At 45.3% G+C, this 23,431-nt stretch overlaps 1 protein-coding gene across 1 annotated transcript in view; it reads right to left on the bottom strand.

The window, feature by feature from the left end:
• PTPRT (protein tyrosine phosphatase receptor type T) overlaps positions 1-23,431 on the bottom strand; it is an 804,737-nt gene that overhangs the window by 695,134 nt on the left and 86,172 nt on the right. The window contains exons 4-5 of the mRNA XM_007464800.1: positions 13,169-13,250; positions 3,318-3,433 (exon numbers count right to left, since the gene is read on the bottom strand). Of these exons, the coding sequence (XP_007464862.1) occupies positions 3,318-3,433; positions 13,169-13,250 (198 nt within the window). The remainder of the gene's footprint in view (positions 1-3,317; positions 3,434-13,168; positions 13,251-23,431) is intronic.

The raw sequence follows: 23,431 nt of genomic DNA on the forward strand, positions 1-23,431 counted from the left end.
TTGCATATACATTTTTTCCCTGTCTGGTTATTTTCTTAGGTGTATTCCCAAAAGTAAAATTACTTGCCGGAAGAATATGTACCTTTAAAAGTGTTAGCTAGCTACTGCCAAATTACCTTCCAGAAAAGATGTACCATGTACATTTTCACAGTGCTACACCGATAATTTGTCACCACAGTTCCACCTAGTTGTACCCTGAATATTGTTCTTTTTTTTCCCTTTTTTCCAAAAGGGCTCCCCAGACTGTACGCTGCTTTTCTTACTAGCTATTCCAGTCAGGATGCACACCAACTACTCGCTTGAACAAAATGCTTGAAGAATCACAGGTTTGGATTCCTCAGGACAACGCATCACATAAGGAATCAGCAAGTTATGAATGAGGCCCTTCCACCGGAGGCCACGGCACTACATGCTTCACCTCAAGAAGAAATTCATCCCAGAACAAGATGAGCTTGTTTGTAACTTTTACTGGCCTTTATCCGCCTTTTCCCTAAAAGACTACAATTGTTCTAGGCTTAGGTATACACATTTCTGCATAGGTCCTGCCTGTTGATTTTTATGCAAAACTTGCACTATAATTCCATGAAAGCTGGCACTAGCAGACAGAATTTTCTACAGAGCATATTAAGTCTTCAGGAGGGTGCAAAACAGGGGTATGGGTAGTCTTCCTTTTTAACTTATTAATTTATGATCTGAAAGCACTTAAGGACAAGCAGGCTGTAGATCCCTGCTCTATAAAAAGAAGGTAAGCATTCTCTACAACAGGCAACAGGGATTTATCCCCAACTACGAGTCCACCAACTTTTCCCTAACCACTGTCAGAGAGAAGGGCCACTGACATACTATTCTGAGAATAAAGTCACCGCCTTTATTTCCCTGACTTAAAACTGCTGGATAAAAAAGTTTCCACATCTGGTGACTCAGTGAATAGTCAGCTTATCTTGGAAGCCACAGCAAGAAATAGCATTGTTGAAAGGCACATCTGCTGTAGGTGTCCTGGGAACTCTTGGCCACAATGTGTCTGTTTCACTGACTTTGGAAATTATCAGGCTGAGGCGCCCCAGCCTGTTATATGGAACACAACTTTGGCAAGTCTGCAGGCTGTTCCTCTAGGCGCTGGAATAAATCCAAAGCAATATCTCATGAGAAATCCGCCACTGCCTTAGCCCACCCATCTCAGATCAGGGCTGCAGTTGTCTCTCGGGTGGCAGGTATCATGACTGGCGTCTCATATTTTATAAAAAGATGTTGACCTACTTCCAACTACACTGTTGAATATAAGCCTGGACTTAACTGGCCAAGCGGGCATTTTGCCAGAGAGCATAGTGTAAGCCATCTACCTCCCAATATTTCCTGAAATATAGATGAGGGAGATAACATTTCTGGTGGTTTCCTTGAAGAAATAGTTATTGAATCTATTCACTCTCCAGATACATGTGAGGTATCCCAGGATGGCGATGGTAGAGAGCTGGGGACCTCTGCCATATCACACTGCCCACCCCCCACCCCCACCACGGCCAACTTGCTTTTACCCAGAGCATCACTACGGGGAACAAGCCTATGAAACTCACTTGTGTGCCCTCAGTAAGACTGTGGTGAAAATGCTGTTCCCTACATCACAGACTGTTTTCTTTATGAGGACTCCTGGGAACAATTCCTGTCTGGCCTCTGTGTGAACGACAGAATCTTCTGGAGCCACTGGTTTGTGTTCATCTCAGGGATATCGCTGTGAACTGTGTATCTGACAAGCTTTCCTTATTCTGTCTGCGGCCATGGTGCTGTGGGCTCTGCCTGTGACCCACCAGGAAGCAGCAGATGTACAGAAATGCAGTTTTTAGCATATGACCAGCTCCGACATGTTATTTTCCTCCTATTTTGTGTTGCCTCACTTAATTTATGCTATCCTGTCATGCCGTATGTCCCATTGTAAGCCATCTGAAAAACGTTCTGGAAATAAGATTTGGTTTACACTGAAAAGTAGATAAATAAATAAGATGTGGAAGAGTTCTAAACCATGTGTTTCTATTTCCTTCAAAACTTCAATTACATTCTGCTTTAACATCCTTCCACTGACAGACTCAAGGTTTAGAGCACGCAACTCAGAACTGTAGCAATAACGTTCATAAAATCATTGGAAAACCCAAATAAAGATGCTGAATGTACTGTGACTGTCTCTTCTCATTCTTGTGACCCAACTGAGGCAATGCCATTGACGTGACAAAGCTTCTTGGGAGCCTGAATCACTTTAATACTAATTATAATGAATAAATAGCATTACGTAATACTTGAGTGACATGTGGAAGTTTCCTGTGCTCTCTTGTGGTCTGCAGGCAGACCTGGGAAGCAGCAGGGGCAGGCATTATTATTTACTGCTATCTTCATTCTACTGCTCTGCTAAGAAGCAAGAAAAGAAGCTCCTAGATGTGCTCTCTCAGCCCAGGGACTTTCCAATTGCAGGAAATGGGCTCAAATGCAAGAAGAGAAGTGATACTACGAACTCCCATCGAAGTGTGCTGGGCATGGGTTAAGGACCAACATCCAAACTATGTGAGTCAGTAGAGATGATAGAGAGCTTTAAGTATATGAAGTTGGAGGTAACAGGAGTCAGCTTCTTTCAAGCAATATTCCCGATTCCTTATACTGGAGGTGATGTCTCTCTAGAGCTGTGCTCTCCAGTAAGACTCTCTGCAATGTCAGAAATGTTCTCTATCTGCATTTGTCCAACATGGTAGCCACAAGATACATGTGGCTATTGTGCATTTGAAAGGTGGCTAGTGCAACTGGGCATCTGAGTGCTGAATTGTATTTATTTTAACACGACGAGAAAACTCATTATTGTTAAGCTGTCAGTTTTCCCCAAAGGGATCTATAGATTCAATGCAATCAACACCCATCAAAATCCAACAGGCCTTTTTTTTTTTTTTTGTATTAGAAATTGACAAAAAAGTCATATGGAAAGGCAAATGTACCCAGAATCTAAAATATCCAGTTTGCCTTAGTCCTGGGATTCTGGGCTTAAAGGACAAAGTTTGTTAGAAAGAAGTCTGGAAAGCTCAGAGTTGCAAATTCTAGTTCTGGCACTTTTATGTTTCTGACTTCAGTTTCTCCATCTGTAAAATGGGGAATACTGATGCCTACATAACAGAATTAGAGTTAAGATTTAACAAGATCATGGATGCAGAGAGTATCATCCAAGGAGCAGAGGTACATAAAAAATACCCCTTCCCCTTCCCCACCAAGCCCTTTATCACAGCACACACTTTCTTCCCTTCCCAAGGGATGGGCAGGTATGAGCAGGAGGCCCTTCCCATCCTTACCTGGAGCCAAAGTTTGTCATGCTGAGACCACTTTCCACCAGCAATGCACTGAAAGGTGGCATTCTGCCCCACGTTCACCTCGACATTTTGGAGCCGCAGAAAATGAGGTGCTTTTCCTAAGAGAGAAGCCAAAAAGCATATGAGGACAGAATTCAACAGCCTGACCATGTCCCTGTCGGCAGGTGGGAGCTCAGGATGGGCACTGGGCAGGGGGGAATTTGTGCCTAGGAGATGGTCTGGCTCGGTGAAAAGCTACTGTTGATTGATCACTTCCTATGATCCAGTTACTGTTCTAAGACATTTACATGCATCATCTCACTTAAACCTCACAAAAATCCACAAGGTGGGCAGTAACTCCATTTCACCAATCAGAAAATTAATGCTCTGAAGGGTTACATAGTTTGTCATGGTTAGACAGCCAGAAACTGGGGAAGGCAAGACACGAATCCATGTCTCTGAGAGCCTCAAAATCCATATTATCAGCTGCTGGGTAATACTGCCATGTTTGCAAAAGGAAGTTGGAGGGGTGGGGGTGGGGTCACCCCAGATGAGATCTCCTTGTAGACCTGGGTGAGCAGAAAGAAGAAAACTGAAGTGAAGCACCTCTGGGCCTGAGACTTGCACACCTGGCCTTGGTGATGATGTGGATCATGAAGCGGGCAAAGAGGGGAGGACGGAGAACAGGTGGAGGAGGACACTAGCAGTAAGCACTGAGTGAATGAAGGTTACGTGATTGGTGTCATGGCAGTGTCTACACATAGTAACTCACTTAACCCAATGCAGTCGGTGGTGGTATTATCTCTATTTTACAGTGAGTGAGGCAAGGCACCGAGAATTCAAGACACATTCAGAGTCTGCACTCTTCACTCTAAGCTATGATATCTAGGGATGGGATGGAGGTGGGACGTTTACTCCGGGGACCTGGCATAACAGGAGAAAGGACTTTCAAATGAAACTCATGGTGTCCGTGGGTAATCAGTTTTAGAATTAAACATATGTTTTATGTTGGGTAACTGGGGTTCATCTCTTTTCTTGTTTGTGGAGAGAGGTCCTTGCCTGTGTGAGCTCTCCAAAGACGAGTGGATTGACAATCTATGTCTAGAAGAATGCGTTTCTTCATCAAGGTACAAAACTGCCAACGATCCCTAACACATCAACCAAATCAGTGATGAACCAGGCATCAAATACCCCTGGGATGCGATCAAACGGACAGTTGTTAAGAGGATCAGGAGGTTCAACGAGGGCCTTTGGCCATCTTTTCAGAGGGAGTCAAATATCCAGAGAGACAAGTAATAATAATAGCATCATTTATTGAAAGCTCCTCCAATGCCAGGCACTGTGAAAAATGCTTTACATGTTTTACTGAAGTTATAACTTCATAATATTCCCTAAAGCAGACACTAGTATTATTTCTCTTTTAGAGAAGCAGAAACCAAGGCTCACCAAGTTTAATTTGTCCAACACTACACAGCATTAATGACAGCAACAGAATTCAGTCCAGGTCCATTTTAGCCCCAAACTCAGCATTTAACCAGCACATTCTCTTGCCTCATGGACAACAGGGAGGTCAATGGTGTCACCTGGAGCCCAGGGTCCAAAGGGCTCACAGGCAAGGCTGTGCTGACCCTCCAGACTCTTGTCATTGCTCTGGAGTATTTCACCACAAGAGATTCCTTTCCTTGGCATTCATCCCCATGGCCTTCACACTTTGAACTGTCTGCTCTACCAAACTGTGTCACCACCTGCAATGCTCAGCAAAAGCCAAGGACCTTGGCATGATCGGGCAGACTCGCTGTGCAAAAACATACAGCTTCTGCTCAGGTTTTTAAACAAAGTGACAACAGCTCAGGGTCCCCCTCATGCCACCTCCAGGGCCCCACGACTAAATGGCGTCAAGAGTCCAAGGCCCAGGGAAGTCCTCTCATTGTGGGCTTCTCAGAGTTGAAGATTCGTGCATCTAGTCAACCTGACAAATGTCATGCTGCTTTTTTATTTATTTATTTATTTTTTCGTTTTTTTTTTTTTGTTTTTTTTTTATTGTGAGGCACCATACAAGGAGTCCAGGACAGCCAATGCTCAGAAAGCCTGAACTCCTCCATACAGTTCAGCACAAACTTTTTAATTTATTTTTATTTTTGCTGTGTTGGGTCTTCGTTTCTGTGCGAGGGCTTTCTCTAGTTGTGGCGAGCGGGGGCCACTCTTCATCGCGGTGCGCGGGCCTCTCACTGTCGCGGCCTCTCTTGCTGTGGAGCACAGGCTCCAGACGCGCAGGCTCAGTAGTTGTGGCTCACGGGCCCAGCTGCTCCGCGGCATGTGGGATCCTCCCAGACCAGGGATGGAACCCGTGTCCCCTGCATTAGCAGGCAGACTCTCAACCGCTGTGCCACCAGGGAAGCCCCATGCTGCTTTGATTGTCTGAAATTTTTTCCTTTTTGCTCTCCTGTATAATTTTGTAAAGTTATTTTTGGAACTAGCAGTTCAAGTCAATTTTTAAGTGGGAATAGAGTAAACCTTGTAAGCCCCTTTATGCTACCTGTTTGCAGCGGGAAGGAACATCTACTCCCTGGTAAGGAGGGGGTACAGAATCTTAGTTCCAATGTTGGGAGGCTTTGTGTGGGTTTTTACAAAAGGATATCTCCCCTCACCCTTGGGGATCCTGGGAAAATGGTTCAACCTCTGGGACTTGTGCAACTAGAAATGAACTGTCTCTGGATCAATGTCCCCTGCTTGCTTCTCTCTCTCTCTCTCTTTTTTTTTTTTTTAACCACACCACACGCAGCTTGTGAGATCTTAGTTCTCTGAGTGGGGATTGAACCCAGGCCCTCGGCAGTGAGAGCAGGGAGCCCTAACCATTGGGCCACCAGGGAATTCCCTCTCCTGCTTGCTTCTGACGCCTTTCTAGCAGACCTCTTGCCTTGATTCTTTCATCTGCAATCCCTCGTCCTCCCTCCCTTCTAGGTACAGTGGTAGAGAATTCAGAGGTTTAATGGCCCCTGGTGTTAATAATTCTGGTGAAACACTGAGGGTTTACAGAGAGCAGAGATGCTGAAAGCACGCGCCTTCAGGAGCCAGACAGTTATGTAAAGGAATAAAGTGGTTCAGCTGTAAAACAAACAGAAACAAAACTGCCACCTCCTTGCCCCCTTATTCATTTTCCTACCTTTCATAGAGACTTGGGTAAAATAAAGATTTCTCTGTACCAGAAAAGCAACATCACAAGCACACTAATAACTGGTATCTGACACCAGCCTCAGCAATGAGGCGGCAATAAGGAGTGGTGGGGACTTAGACGGGGAACTGGATAAAGACCCCATGCCCCATACGCAGGGGGCAGCTAGCAGTTCCTTAAATCCAGCAGACAGAGGCCATGCAACAGTGTTGTGCTCAGGGTAGCCAGTCATCCGATTTCTCAAGGCAAGTAAGAAACCCAGCCTTAGGTGAAAGCCCTCGTTCTAAAATCTTGACTGAATTTATTAAAACACTATGTAGACTTAAGAAAACACGACTGCAGGCATGCTCTTCTAGTTGGCTGTCTCCGTTACATAGCTCTTATGGAACAATTTCCACTGGCCAGTCTTGCCTGGTCTGAACCCATAAAACCAGGGATGTCCCCACCCCTCTAGGCGTCATGCTGTTGCATCACATGCACACTAGCCCTAGATCGCGGTCCTCAACACGGTGACCTTTCCGGGCCACCGCCCTCCTGCTTAGCACCCTCTCCACATGCCCTTACTCTTTGAGCCCTGGCTTCATCTCCAGCTCACGACAGATCTCTTTCTCTCTCTCTGGGGGACCCTCCTTATGTTGGGGACCTGTTTGGTACACTTCTCTGAGCTCCTGGCCTCCCCAATCCTCCTCCCATCCTCCCACCCCCACCCCAGTCCACTCCCAGCTGCAATTTGCACCCACAGCATCTACAGCTCCAGGAAAGCAATCATCCCACGTGCTTCAACTCACCAACCTTCGGCCAAGCACAGACGACCTTGGGGCCCAGACCAGCCACCAGCTCGGGGTTTTAAGCATCCCACACTCACTCCCCCCTGAGACCCAGCGCCCCCAAAATGGGACCCTGCGGAATGGGGTTAACAGAAAACTGGCTGTGCATTTGGGGCAAAAAGCCTCGATGTTGGTGACATTTACACTCCTGCAGATGTCAGTACAGCATCTGAAGACGTATTATTGTGCCCTTTATCTCGCTCTTTAAACCTGACAGTGCTCAGTAGGAAGCCACACAATTGCGGAGAAAGTGCACTACATACATTAAAAACGTGCTGCAGACCATGGGTTCAGTGACATGGCCCCACAAGGTTGTGATGGGGAAAAAAAAAAGTTTAAACAATTCTAAAAGTCAACCTAGGAGCTAGAAACTTTGAAACTGAGTGGAAAATCGTGCTGACATTTATCGTCCGGTTATAACCGGACTGGCCCTGCTAATGGCTGACACGGAGAAACGGCAGCAGAGGGTAACTACGGCTAAAATATTTGCAGAATAACACAAAAATGTTAAATGGGCCATAAAATATAGATGAGAGGTCTCAGTTTGTAGGAGAAAATAATTTCCGTTGAGTATCACACTTATCTTCCGGTCACTGTTTTAGAAGCTGACAGGCAACTGTTTAAAGTCATAACTTCAGCTCAAATCGATCGAGAATACAATTGCAAATCATGCACTAAGCCCCCTGGAACTCTTGGAATACTTAGTGGAATCGCTTATTGATAAACTCTGACCATACCTTAATTTTTAAAAAATGTTTTAGGGAACTGGAGTGGAGAATTACAAGCCTGAGGACCTAAAGAGGATGCATTCTTTTAATAGTGTTACGTTTTGAACAAGCTATGAGTGAAGTCATAAATGCATTAAGGCTGGGGTTGGGGGAAAAGCACTGTCAGACCAAAGGACAGTTCAGAAGCTACTAGCAGGCTGCATGACTCGCGATCCCATGAGCAGCCTCCAGGACCCATAGTGGGAACCATGAAAGGTCACACACACCTCCTCCCCAGAATCACACCACCCAGCTGACGAAGCCAGAAACCTAGCAGGGCACCATTTCTGATGCCTCTGGCTCCTACTCTAACCCCATCACTTAGGACCAGTGGGCTCTACCTCCTAAATTCATCTCTAATCTGTCCACTACCTTTCTCCATCTCTATGCTCTATGTTTCTTCATAGTCTGCCTACCATCTGTTATGGGCTGAACTGTATTCCCCCAAAATTCACAGGTTGCAGCCCTAATGCTCAACAGCTCAGATTGTGACTGTATTTGATGACTGAGACTTTAAAGGGGTGATTATGTTAAAATGAGGCTGTTAGGGTGGGCTCTAACCCAATCTGACTGATGTCCTTATAAGAAAATTTGGACACACAAAGACACATCAGGGGCACATGTGCACAGAGGAAAGACCATGTGAGGACAAAGTGAGAAGGGGGCCGTCTGCAAGCAAAGGAGGGAGCCCACGGACAAAACCAAACCTGCCACCTTCATCTTGGACTTGGGGCCTCCAGGACTGTGAGAAAATAAAATTCTGCTTAAGCCACCCAGTCTGTGTATTTTGTTATGGCAGCTTTAGCTGACTAATATACCATCTGTTATAGACCAGATAATTACCTGATTGTTTTATTTTCAGTCTCTTTCACATCACTGGAAGCCCATGAGGGCAAAGAATGAATCTGTCCTTACTCACTTCCATGAACCCAGACTAGCGTCTGGCATGCAGCATATGCTCAGTAAGTAAACACGTCGGGTGGTGAGTCAATGTCTCTCCACTACCTGGTCCAGGACATCACCTTCTCTTACATGACTCTAGAATTTTCTCTCTCATAGGTCTCCTGACTTCTTCTCTATTCTCCTTTCAACCCCTCTTCCACAGAACAGCCAAAGTAATCTTTTAACAATTAAATGAGATCATATCAATCCCCAGCATAAACCCCTCCAGTGGTGCCTCCCTACACTTAGATTAAAATCTAACCAGTCATGGGGCTTCCCTGGTGGCGCAGTGGTTGAGAATCCGCCTGCCAATGCATGGGACACGGGTTCAAGCCCTGGTCCAGGAAGATCCCACATGCTGCGGAGCAACTAAGCCCATGCACCACAACTACTGAACCTGTGCTCTAGAGCCCTTGAGCCACAACTACTGAGCCCGTATGCCATAACTACTGAAGCCCACGCGCCTAGAGCCCATGCTCCATGACAAGAGAAGCCACTGCAATGAGAAGCCCGCGCACCGCAACAAAGAGTAGCCCCTGCTCACCACAAAGCCCGCGCACAGCAACGAAGACCCAATGCAGGAAAAAATAAAATTAATTAATTTTAAAAAATCTAACCGCTCACAATCTAAAATATGACACAAATGAACTTATCTACAAAACAGAAAGAGACTCACAGACATAGAGAACAGACTTGTGGTTGCCAAGGGGGAGGGGCATGGGGAGGGATGGATTGGAGTCTGGGGTTAGCAGATGCAAACTATTATATACAGAATGTATCAACAACAAGGTCCTAGTATATAGCACAGGGAACCATATTCAATACCCAGTGATAAACCGTAATGGAAAAGAATATATATATATTAAAAAAATGAATCAGTCTGCTGCATAGCAGAAATTAACACAACATTGTAAATCAACTATAACTTCAATTAAAAAATAATAAATTACACAGTTTGATAAGTTAAAACAAAAATCTAACCACTCACAGTGATGTTCAGAGCACTGCTTCCCTTTCACTCAGAAACACTTTGCCCCATGCTCCCCATGCTCAGGATACTCTGGCAGCATCAAGCTGATCCCACTGGAGGGCCTCTGCACTTGCCCTTTCCTCTGCCTAGAATGCCCCCTCCCCAACCCTTCATACAGTGAACTCCTTCTATGACTCAGATCTCAGCTCAGACCACATCTTCAAAGATATCTCCCTGAGGGCTTCCCTGGTGGCGCAGTGGTTGAGAGTCCGCCTGCCGATGCAGGGGACACGGGTTCGTGCCCCGGTCCGGGAGGATTCCCACATGCCGCGGAGCGGCTGGGCCCGTGAGCCATGACCGCTGAGCTTGCGCGTCTGGAGCCTGTGCTCCGCAACGGGAGAGGCCACAACAGTGAGAGGCCCGCGAACCACCCCCCCCCCCAAAAAAAAGAAGTAAAAATAAAGTCATTTTGTATACTCTGAGTAACACATACATATACAAATAAAAAAATATTTTCTCAAAAAAAAAAAAAAAAAAAGATATCTCCCTGACCACTTTATCTAAGAAGCCCCTCCACATCCGTCCCTCACATTTACTATATTCACAACACATCACTATCTGAAATTATATTAGTGACTTACTTAATATCAGTTACTTACTTAATGTCCTTCCTCCCTCTGTCCTTCTGCTAAGTATACAACATGGGAACAAAGACCTACCTATCTTGGTCACTTAAGTATCCTCTGTGTCCAGCAGAAGTTCCCGACACATAACTGATGCTCAATAATTGACTCGTTGAAAGAAAGAATGAATAAAAACCCTGACTGGATATGGATTGAGCATGGGGCCTTGGGAAGGGGCCTTTGCTAGGCCCTGGTCAACCCCACATGACTCACGAGCTATGGATAGAACTCAGGGGACTATATGCACCACCAATATTTGCACAGAGAGTTAAATGGAATTTTCGAATTCCAGCCATTTTCACAGAGTTGCACATTTTGATTTCTAGGAAGTTTTAAGCTTAAGCCTCCTAAGCATCTAAGTTGAACTTAGATGAAGCACATTACACAAGAACACAGCCAGGGTCACGTCTTCCTGAGTTATGTCCCATGGCCCATTTGCTGGGTAACTTGCTCTCAGCAATTCCATAACCACATAATGCACACTTCTCAGCAGGAGGAGTATGAAGCTCTCAGAAGAATCCAAAATTCAGAAGCAGCCTCAACGGAAGGAGGATTCCAAGAGGAGCCATGAGACTTCAGGCATGGAAAGGCATTCAAATGCCTTCCAGAGAACCCTCGCCCATGGAGATTTCTCTGAGAGAAGGAAGCATGGGGCTGCAATGGCAAACCACGGACAGTGTGTAGAGTTAAGGCAGAGTTGAGGCTGAGACAAGAGACAGGTGTCAGGTTGGGTGTCATGGTGGAGGTAAAAATTCCCAGTAGAGGACAGGATTCTGGGATCCCAGGAGAGAGAACCAGGCCAGACTCTTTTAGGAAGAGCCTACTAGAAAGACCTAGTGCAAGCATCCAGCACAGGGTAAGCAGCAGGCGTGCAGTTGGATGCAGCTCCGAGGATGCAATGTGTGCAGGACTTGGGGATTGCTGAAATCCTGTTTCAGAGAGACTGAGTAGACCAGACATCTCCCGACATGGTCTGAGGTCAACAATCATTCTCCAAGGGGCAGCAGTTGCTGATTCCCAGGAGTCAAGGGAGGGGAAGACTTAATCCTGGTAAGAGGGACTCATGTGTATACCCAGTACATAAACCCTGCATAGCTGGGGGATTTCTGGGACCCTCTTCACATAAAGTCTGTTTCAGCAGAGACATCTGCTGGGCATAACTGAATGGACAGATCCATCCGAGAAAATCCCAAAGACTCAGGAAGTAACCCAGAGGGTAGGAACCTTAGGCCAGAGTAATGGAGAATCTAATAGGACCTCAGCATTTCTGAGATGCTGGTTGATTCCTGGGGAGGAGGTTTCCCTTACACCGACACTAGACACAGTTATCCAAAATACTCTCTTGCCAAAACCCCTTGGAACTCATCCCAAATTCCTCCAGAGAAGGTGCTCTAAAGACAATGGGTCAAACAATGTCACTGTAGTGCCAGGGGAGGGAAGTGATGTTTGGGGCTCTGATGAATTCACTGTAGCAGAAGTTGAAAGAATCATTCCAATTAAAGCAACACAGATGGGGCAAAAATGAGAAGAGCCTCAAAATGGGAGGCATGAAAGGCATAAAAGCACAGGACATATTATATCTCTTGAGGGAACAGCAAACTGCACCAGAGCCCATAGCATGACTCAGGGCTATAATGAAGAAATGGAGACAACCCTGCTAGGAGTTAGTTACCCAATGGCTGCCAAGAAACTAATAGGAACTTCCAACCCGCAGACACTAACAAACTAATGGGGCTGGCAACTTAACCAGCCCTCCTATGGGGCTGCCATAATCCCCAGGCATATCCCTTTGATGACAATCCCCCCACCAAATGCCACTGGATATGATGCCATCTCAACTAACTGCACCCAGGACTTGTGCCCTCTGAGATTTAGCGAACCTGGGAAGCCCATCTCCTTGGTCAGACACATTCAAATATCTTAGACTAAATACACAAAGAGAGAAAACTTCCAGAGGAAACTGGCTGGGCCTGGAGGAGTGGAATGCCTGAGAACTCTCGACACTGTACCGTAAGTACTAACCACTGTGAGAAATCTCTCCCTATGCCTACATGGAGTTGCTGAGGGTGTTTAAAATTACTTTTAAAGAATTAATAGCTTTGGGGTACTTTTCCCTGTGAGTGAACAGTGTGCTAATTTGCTCAATGTTTTGGTGTTGTTCTTTTTCTGAGACAATTGCACAAGATTCTATCCAAAGCCCTCTGATTCTTCCACTTCAGTGGTCTGAATCCCGCTAACAAACAATCAGGACTTTAGACTCCCTTAATAGACAGATTCAAACAAAGATGTTTTTGCCGCTCTCTGCAAAGTCCTGGAGGTGCTGCCTGTTGAAAAGGCTAGCAAAATTATGGATTTATTCAGGACTGATTGCATTGAGTAAGTAAGAGAGTGAGAGATGTTTGTGAGCTGAATGAATAGGGGGGGGACTGCAGCCTCCAAGCTACCCAGTCTGGCATGGAGCCAGGCTGTGTTAGGATGAGGGGAGAGACTTACTGCATGGATGGGCAAGGACCCGGACCTCGTCCACAGCGATGTAGCCAGGATGACCCTTCAGAGAGACGGATTCAAATATCACCTGCAACACACAAGGCAGGAGTCAATTTCGCAGAAGTGGTTGTAGGAATTCATCAGCTGCCCAGCCCCCAAACAATTTATGTTTCAGCTTCCCACTAGAACTACTAAAAGGCCTCTTATATTAGGCTAGGATGCTACCCTGGCAATTGACGTGGATTTTCAAAATAAGGTAAAAAGACCACATTCCGGTGACTAGCAAAAGAATAACCAGCCACATGGAACATTTCTAATGGTTTTCACAACTAACACTGGGATACAGGGAAAACAACCCAGATGTGGCCTGGAAACCCCGATCTGCACCTTTTTCCCTGTTGCTTCAGGGGGAAGCACAGAGAAGAATGACTTCCGAATATCTCAACTTTCTTACGAAGGATGAGGGAGAAGCCACCATAAGCCAAGGAGGGTTTACCTTAATTTAATTCCACATCTCCAAGGAATACAGTCCATCTGAATTACCTAATAACACCTCTTGAAAATAAGCACCAGGCACCACTGCTGGTATCTGGGAATCCAAGGGCAACAAGTTCTTTGAATCCTCCATTCTGACTCCCACTCAAACTGCTGATTTCAGTAAATAGCTTTCCTTGTCACCCACCATCCACCTTCACAAAGGAGACGTGACTATCTGTGTGGACAGCATGACCAATGTCCTTGACCTCCCTAATTCCAATGGCCTCGTCTTCCAATCAGCTTCAGCCACATGCTCACACTTGTCCTCCATTCCACAAACTGGAATTTTCAGTGTATTTTGGCACAGGCCGCTACCACACACTCCTCTCCCAACTCATCCCTCTTAAACCTGCTTCTGCAGTGCATATGGTACCCTGGATCTCAACTTTTCTAGAGTCTGTATGCTGCATGGACCTCCCTGTATTCTCAGCAAACCCAGGGCTCCCCCACTCTGTTGACTAATCACCCATACCATTCTCACCAAAAGCTCCAGTTCCTCATTTCAGCGTTGACAAGTCTATTGCAAAACTGCCTTCTCTACTCCTATACCCCACGCAAATGCTCCCCTTTCAACATCACCTACCCAATCCCTGCAAGATACCCACATCACATCTTTAAGAGGCAAGAAGACTACAGAGGGGCTGACTTCTAACTTCTTACCCATCAACCTCATCTTCATGGGTTAGATGACTACACACCAACCACTGCCCCCTCTCTGCAAGGCACACCCCAGTGCCCTTGACCTCTACCTCTGCTGCATTTTCCAGCTTCTTGGTTCTCTCTCTCTCTAACTTGTATCTCCGAATCCTCCCTTTTATTCCTGACTCTGACAAACATAAATGCTTGGATTTCTCTTACTCTTTAAAAGCTACCCTTTGGCAGCAGTTGTATTTATAGTCCAATTGTGTTTCAATCACATTTCAAATTCTCAATAGTTTTCATTACACTCACTCTACACTCCTCTACTTCTCAGTGCAAAACTTCAACCCCAGTCACCTGGACTTTGTCCTCAGCAGTTCCCCCAACACTGACTGCATGACAGACACCAGTAATCTTACAAGTGCTCTTACTGCTTAAGTCCAATACATATATTTCAATCTTTATCTTACTTTAAGAAGGAAACCAGTATAGGGCTTGGGATCTGGGTCAGAATGCCTGGGCTCTAGTCCTGGTTGTTCCACCTTGTATGTGTACACCTTGAGCAAGTTACCTTACTGCTCTGTGCCTCAGTTTCCTCATCTGTAATTACAGTGTCTACCTCACTGGGTAATGATTCAGGTGAAAGGAGTTAATACACCACTTAGAACTATATGTGGCACATGGTAGGTTCTCAGCAAATGACTGCTATACTTACTCTTTTTTTAATTTTTTATTTATTTATTTTTTTGCGGTACGCGGGCCTCTCACTGTTGCGGCCTCTCCCGTTGCGGAGCACAGGCTCCGGACGCACAGGCTCAGTGGCCATGGCTCACGGGCCCAGCTGCTCCGCGGCCTGTGGGATCTTCCCGGACCGGGCCACGAACCCGTGTCCCCTGCATCGGCAGGCGGACTCTCAACCACTGTGCCACCAGGGAAGCCCTATACTTAATTCTTCATACTTGACCATTTTCCTACAATTATTGATGTTCATAGCTTCTCCCTCTCTGGGTCTCTCTTCTATTTAGGGTCAGGTGACACTTTACTCTCATGGTTCTTCTCATCAATCTGTGTCTACTCTACCACTGGTTTCTTTGTAAGCACTTCTCCTATATCCACTCTTCAAATGTGGGCTTCTTCTATTCATTTTTGTAAACTGAAAACACTCTTCCTTCAATGGCTATCAATTCACTGATAATTCCCAAGCCCAGATCTCCATTCTAGACCTTTCACCTGAACGTGGGTCTCACTTATCCAGCTCACAGATCTGTATTTCCACCTAGATATCACACAGATCCTCCAACACAATCTGTATACAACAGAGTTGAGCTGTCACTCTCACTGCCCAATGGGCCATCCTTCCTGAACTATGGACCTCAGTGGGTTGCCCCATCCAGTCACTGAAAACTGAGATGCAGACACCTGCCTGGGCTTCTCCGTCTGCCGCACTCCTCACATCCTTTTATTTTTTTTTTCTTTTGACTCTGTCTTCTTAGTATTTCTCCTATCTGCCCATGTCTTTCCATCTCTGCTGTTAAGTTGAACCATATGAAGCAACCATCCTGTAGATCAAAACCAGTTGGATATTAATGCCATTGCTCTGGTTCAAATCTTCATCACTTTTCACCTCTATCATCTCAACAGCCAACCAAATAGACCCTCTCTCTCCTGTCTTTTACTCCTCAGTTCAAGCTGTGGATGGAATGTAAGGTGGATGATAAGATCAACAGAAAAACCCCCATGTGGAGTCTTTTTGTGGTTCATGTGGTCACTTCAGGTTAGTGGATTCAGAGGCCAGAGGTGTCAGTGGGGTCCAGAGCTCTACAGCTATAACAAGTGAGCAGGGAACTGGTGGAAAGGGTGGTGATGGCTGTGAAGAGGCAGCCTCCTTGGGTGGTAAGATCTATCACTAAGGCAACACACTGCTGCCTGGGAATTATGTACAGTGACTTGGGGCTGACAATCACATCAAACATAGAGCAGCTGGCACCAGCATGACAATCACTCCAGAAGAGGGGTTTACTGAGATAGCAGGGTCCTTACGAGAGACTGAACAAACAAAATTGTGCAGAGGGTAGGGGAAAAGTCTGTAGAAATAAAAGTGTGACAGCTGCCTCATCCTGCAGAGGAGGAAGTCAACAGCAGACCTTCTGATAAAGAATCACGTATCTAATTATATTTTTAATAATTCAAAGGAATCCAAAAGCAAAGTCCATAGGAAAAAATAAAAGGAAAACACACCAAACACAGAAAAACATTTAAAAGAAATAGCATAAAATCATTCAAATTGCATAGTAAAAATGATAAAAGAAAAAATTTCTATTGTGACAATAACTATAAATAGGTTAAAATAGAGAAAAGCTCTCAGACTGTCTAAATAAACCATGCCTAATCGTATGCTATAAGATAAACACCTAATAAAGAATGACTCAGTAACCTTAAAAATAACAAGTTGAACAAAGACATAATAGGAAAATGCAAATAAACAGAAATTAGTTGTTGTAAACATAATGCAAAAGCATCAAAGTAGAATTTACACCAAAAAGAAATACAAAAATCATTAAGTGGACTAGAATGGTCATTAAAAAAAAAATGCGTGAGTCAATAGATTTAAAAGGAGAAAATGATGGGAAAAAACCCCAGCAGCTGAAGATTTTAACACTTGTCTTAGACTCTGACCAAACAGGAAAAAATATCAAGTATGTATCTAATATGAATAATAACGCATTTAATAAACAAATATAAAGAGAGAATAAAATTTCTGTTCAAATGCTCATGGATTATTTACACAAAGATCATATAATAGACTAATGTATAACTTCAATAAATCCTTCAAAGAGGAAACCATACAGGTTTGGGTCTATACATTTCCTAACTGAATTCCCTGAAGCAATAAATTAATGGCAAAAGCTTAAAAATCAATTTCTTAAAGTTGAAATATTGTATATTTCTTAAATACATAATAACTACAATATCAAAGTATGTTTTATATCTTAACAAAAGTCTGAGTAAAACAAAATTAAAAGTCAAATGGCAAGTTGAGAACAGTATCTGTAATATCAATATATATGCCAGCTAAAAGGTAAATATCATGTTTTGTGTAAACAATTCTTGAGAATCAACAAAACAAACCCTCCAAAAGTAAAATCAGCAAGTGAATTCAGCATGTAATTCACAAAAGATGAAGTAGGATTGGCAATGATTTATGAATGTAATCTGAAATCAATGACATTGGGGAGATTACAGCAGTTGAATGTTTTCTTCTTTATACTTTTCTAGATTTTCCAAATTTTCTGCAATAAAAATGAGCCCCTTTGGGCTTCCCTGGTGGCGCAGTGGTTGAGAGTCTGCCTGCCGATGCAGGGGACACGGATTCGTGCCCCGGTCCGGGAAGATCCCACATGCCGCAGAGCGGCTGGGCCCGTGAGCCATGGCCGCTGAGCCTGTGCGTCCGGAGCCTGTGTTCCGCAACGGGAGAAAAAATTAGCTCCTTTATATTTACAATAAAAGGTAAGTGCTCTGAGATGCATTACATTTTCATATCTCTCTGCATGTTATGCTAACCCTGTGTCAGGTATGTACCACACTACAATTTACTATACCACCTATCACACCAGACTGTAATTGCTTGTCCATGAATTATTTCATTCTCTAAACTCTAAACCTATTGGGAACAGGAACAGTGTCTCATTCATTCATATTTATAGAGACCCTCTTCTGTACCAAGCACTGAGGCACATGCTGGGGCTATAAAAGTGAACAAGAAGATTAGGGGCCAAGCCCTGATAAACTTTTCATTTTATGAATGGAAATGGAAATTAAAAAGAAAAATATGGAAAATTAAATTCATTTTGTGATTGGTATTATGAAGGAAATAAACAAAATGTTGTGATTAACTAAGCGGGAGAGGGTCTACTTTACTTAGAGTGGTCAGGAGGGAACTCTAAGGAGGTAATTATTAAGAGGAGACCGGAAGGATGAAATTGGCAAGTCCAGGAAGTGGTGGTAGGACATGCAAAGGCCATGCATGAGGCAGCAAAGAACTCAGGGATGATCTGGGAACATGAGAATGAGACCCTGGCGTGGCTGGAATATAGTGAATAAGCTAGAGAAGCACAAGGCACAGCTGCAATGTTAGTTGAGGGCCAGATGAAATGGGAGTCCTACAAGACCTAGTGTGGAGCTTGAATTTTCTGCTGTTAGTGAACCATTTAAAGCGGGAAAGTGACATGATCTAATTTACATTCTAAAAAGATCATTCTGGCTGTTCTGTGGAAATTGACTTGAGGGTAGGGGGCACTTGAGCAAGAATGAAACAAACAGACCTAACAGCTGGCTATAGTAGTGACCCAATCAAATGATGAGTATGGCTTGGATAATGGTGTTTGGCCATGAAGAATAGAGATGTTGATGGTTTGAGAGATATTTTCAAGGTAGAGATGAAAATAATTGCTGTTAGATTAAGATGGGAAGAGTGAAGAAAAGAAAAAATGTAATGAGGACTCTTCAATTTAAGGCTTGAGCTTCTAGGCTGATTCTGGTGTCACTTATTGACATGAGGAAGATGAACGTGTGTGTCTGGGCACACGGGCAGGGCTATATCACGATTTCTTTTGGTCATGTTAAGTTCGAGATGCCAATTAAACATCTTAATGGATATACTGAGTAGGAAGCTGGCATTATATTCTGAAGCTCATGGATGATCTGGGACCAGAGCTACAAATGTGATAGCTTTGCCATCTAAATGTCATTTAAAGCTATAGAACTAGAAGAGGTCACCTTGGAAGACAGAGTAGACAGTTCAGAGAAAGGACTAGGGCCTAAGGCCAAGCACGGAAAGCCCAATAGTGGATTTCTTAGGATGGTAGAGATTGGAACATGCTTTTAGGTAGAGAGGAATGTGTCAGGGAAATAGCATAAAATACAAAGGAATGAGGGACTGATGAAATAAGATTCTAGAAGGGACAGAAGTCAATGGGGGTCAGGATACTGGTGGAGGTATCAGTATTGGACAGAGGGGCACATCATCAACTAAGACTGAATAATAATAAAAATAGAGAAATAAAACCCCAATAATAAAGGTCAACCACATTAACCTTTTATTGGTAGGCAGTCTCAATCTAGCCTCTCAACAACCCTAAGAAGTGGGGCAAACTACGTTACCAAAGCTCAGAAAGGAAGTCAGAGGTGGATCGAGGACTGAGGCCCCAGTCTCCTGGCTTGCAGCCACGTCCATCACTGGACTTCAATGAAAAGCAGCCCTACTCTCATTTAACCAAAGCACTTGGTTAAGCAGAGTTCTGACTTTTTCCCAGTTAATCGAAGTCCAACTCTATTAAGCTCTTCTGACACTCTGTTTCTCACATCATTACTCAGTATCTAACCTAGATCATAATTATTAACAAATATTCCATGAACGAACCCAAGGCTGGTCATGAGAGAATGGATGTATGATAGTGAAACATACATTTGTTCACCGCTCTCTCTCCTTCCTGTTGCAGAAATAAGGTTTCTATAATGAGACAGAGAATCTTTTATTTATCAGAATTCCTCTGGGGAATTTTTTTCTGTAACGCACTGGGGTAGGTGAGTCTTGGGTTTCTCAAATATGAGTAATATTCTGTAAGAAACAAGGGGAAGAAGGTACTATTTTTTTCATGAAATGAATGAATAATTGTAAAATGCTTACAATACGTATAGTAACATACTGATGAATGTTACTATTACTGCCCTTTCTCTGGGCAGAGTGATGGGAGATGAGAAGGAAAATTCAAGGGAATGGTGGGAGAGGAAGAAAGTAATGGGCTTCCCAATGAGACTACCCCTTGTGCCCTCATCCCAAGTTTCCACTAAAATTCCTACACTCAACAGACTCTGATGTGACTGATGACAGGTGAGAACTGGTAGGGGCTGGGCTTTGGGTCCATGTGGAGGTACGTGGAAATTAAGAGGCACAGGTGGTTGCAGGTGCCACGGCAGTTGGGGAGGTGGAGGGGAGAGAGCGTAGAAGCATGGGGAAGGAGACGGTGACAACCCACAGAATCCTTGATGAAGCCTCCGGACTCACAAGACATTAGAATTAGGGTCCACGGTATGTTTACAACAAAAGGCAGGTCCTGGATGCAGCTGAGAATAAAGTACCTCCCAGAACACATGGGGAATATCCTCCCCATCACTGCCAGATTGCTCAGAGCAGAATGCTCACAAAACCTACAGGAGCCAAGAGGGTCCTGTTCTTGGCATGCAACTCCAGAGATAGAGTTGTTTTTTTTTATTTTTAAGTCATGCAAACTGCCATGAGAAAGAGCCCTCAGTGGCATGAGAGTAGAAGGTCACAAGGCTGAGGGTATCAGGAACAGTGCCAGGGAGTCCACCATTCTTCCCCAGAAAGAAAAGGAAGGAAGGCCCACGATGGATGGGCTTGGATCTTCAAGGGCCCACCTGGACTCACCTGCTGAGGCCTGTCCCCTGAACACTCACAATGGGGCTGACTCCGAGGCCCACATGCAACCTCCTGGGCAAGCTGCTTGCTTCCAGAAACAAGGGCCAACCCTGGGGAGCACAATGCCAGGCACCAGAGAGGGAGATCTCAAATGGTGGCTAGAATGTGCCACCAAAAGATTATGGGATGGTGGGCCTTAGCCACGGAGAAGCAATGCGTAGTGGGGTTAAGTTGGCAGGGTCAGCCTCTAGCAATTACATATAGCCCCCAAACCCTAAACACCCCCTTATCCATGCTGCATGCTTTATAGTTCTGAACGAGATCCTGGTAATGCAAATTATTGCTGGGGTTCTGAATGGGAATCTAGCAAATGCAAATGACTGCTAGGATTCATGGTTCAAGTTTCTGACCACGACGAGCTTCTGTATGAAGCCACAGGGCAGGGCACTACGGAACACTGTTAGAGAAATCAGGCTTGGCTGCAGCAAGAGGCTGCAAGGGCAGCTCAAACGGAAGCAGCACAACCAGGAACACTGAGGAGAGATGTGAGGGCCCCCCTGGATTCTCACTGCTGATAAAAAAGCAAGAAGCCCACTCAAACAAACTCAATAGCAGAACAGAGCACTGTCTTGTGTGGTTCAGGAAAAGCAGCTGTTAACAGCTACAGCTCAGCCCCCGGGGCCAGGTTCCCAGCCGACCAAGTTCTGGGGAATGTGGACCACTGGAGTCCTCTCTTCCCTTCTGGTCAGAAAGCGCCCCAGAGGACATCTGCAGCTTCGGGTGGAGATGCTTATCCCATCAATGTGCTTCTGGTCCTGGTTAGGAAGACCTACCAGCTCCAGTTCCTGGCGACAGACACCACAAAGGGACAGGGTGATGTCAAGACCCTAAGTGATAGAAAGACCTGCCCAGGTGTTCTGAGGTGAGGGAGAATGGTCATCTCTGAGCAAAGCACACTCGTAAGGAAACCAAGGCCCTTGAGGAATGAGAGCCAGGAATGGGAGATGAGCCAGAGTGAGTGAAGAACTGTGAGAAGGAAGGGAGCTCTAGATGACAGGGAGTAGCGAGGGTGGGGTGCAGGGGGCCAGAAGAAGGCCACCCCATGATGCTCCATGTCAGGGTATGGAGGCAGGGACACTGGGGTGCCGGGACTGGAGCAGAAGGCCTGGGCTGGGAACCCCAACTTCCCTGCAGGACAGCCTTCAACCCCAAGCTTGCCGTGTGTCCCTACTGTCAACTGCACATCCCCCAACCCCTAGACCTTTAGAGACCTCCTGGTTTGGGGAAGTGGAGCTTGCACGGAAAGGTGCAAACCTCTCCCGGCACAGGAGCTGCTGGGCAAAGCCAGGAAGTCACCTCCCAAGAGAGGCTCAGAGATGAGTCACCCTCATCCCCTCCACAAAAGGCAGGCTGTGTGCCTGTTTGGGGGAGGGTGTGGATATGTCGGGACATGGTTTAACGGGCCTGGCATCTTATGCTCACCACTGAAGTCCTCAAGCAGAGAATTTTGTAGAGCAAAAGTTTCAAGGGGCTGCAAACACCTTCTCAAAAGATAAGAGAGAGAAAAATGCTGGCTCACCAGCACTCCTCTTCAAAAGAGGACCACATATATTTTCATGGTGAGGGTTGGGGAGGGACTGCTTGGGGTGAAATCAAGAGAGACGCTCTTTCCCACACCAGCCCAAGGAGGCCTGCCTAAGACAAGGAGTGCTTGCTGCTTAGCGGGCAGGGGTGGTGGGTGAATGAAAGAGGAGATGGGGTGGAGTCTGAAGGAGGTAAAGTGGCCCCCCTCCCTGTGACGCCCCCTCCTGAATTGTGCAACAAGTTACCAAACCCACAGAGCGCCAGATGCCAGAGGAACTCCTGAGAAAGGGACTGGGCTTCGAGTCCAGTTAAGTCCAAGTCAGGCGAGTCTTAAATTTCAGAGGTCTACATAGCTGAATAAAAGGTAATTTCACTGAGGCAGGTGATGGAGAACAGAGAGAACGAGTGGCTGCACAGCTAAAGTTCTTTTATTTTTTTAAATATTGGGACAGAAAAGCTTGGAATCATTAAAAAAAACATGAAATAGAATTAACATCACCTGGAAAGGGGCAGCCATCTGCAGTATGGCTTCAGCGGCACTGGATGAGCCCTTGCTCTCCTGAGAAGAGGCAGGCGAGGGGTGGACAGTGGGGGGAACATTCTCATCCCAGGCCCTGCTGACGGCCTGGGGCCAGAGAGCCCACTAATAAGAAAGATGAAATGTCCCTGCTTATTACAGAGCTACAAGTCAATTTTAGGACTGTGAAATATGACTTTAATAAATGAATACATAAGCCAGCAGGGTCTGAAGCCCAGCAGTGCTGAGAACCGAAATGGTATTTAGTCCACAGAATCATGCACGCAGAGCCAGAGCTTGGGGTCTGGTGAATTTTAAAATGCATTTGGCAAGTGTCTTTGAATCTCCTGATGGGCCCCTTTTTCTCTCCCCTGATATATGTGTGGGTGGTGCCCCTGTGTCTGTGGCGGGTTTGGGAACAGGCCGGTACGTGTGCACTCGTGTGTGCTCCCGTGTGTATGGCCGAGGGACTATCTGTTACTGGCTGTGTGTGTGTCTTTTCTAAACCGCTGCTCTCAGTGCATTAGTGGCTTTTTCACCACAAAGCTAAGAG

Source organism: Lipotes vexillifer, unplaced genomic scaffold (genome assembly GCF_000442215.2).
Source record: "Lipotes vexillifer unplaced genomic scaffold, Lipotes_vexillifer_v1.1 scaffold53, whole genome shotgun sequence".
In the NCBI taxonomy this organism is placed as follows: Eukaryota; Metazoa; Chordata; class Mammalia; order Artiodactyla; family Lipotidae; genus Lipotes; species Lipotes vexillifer.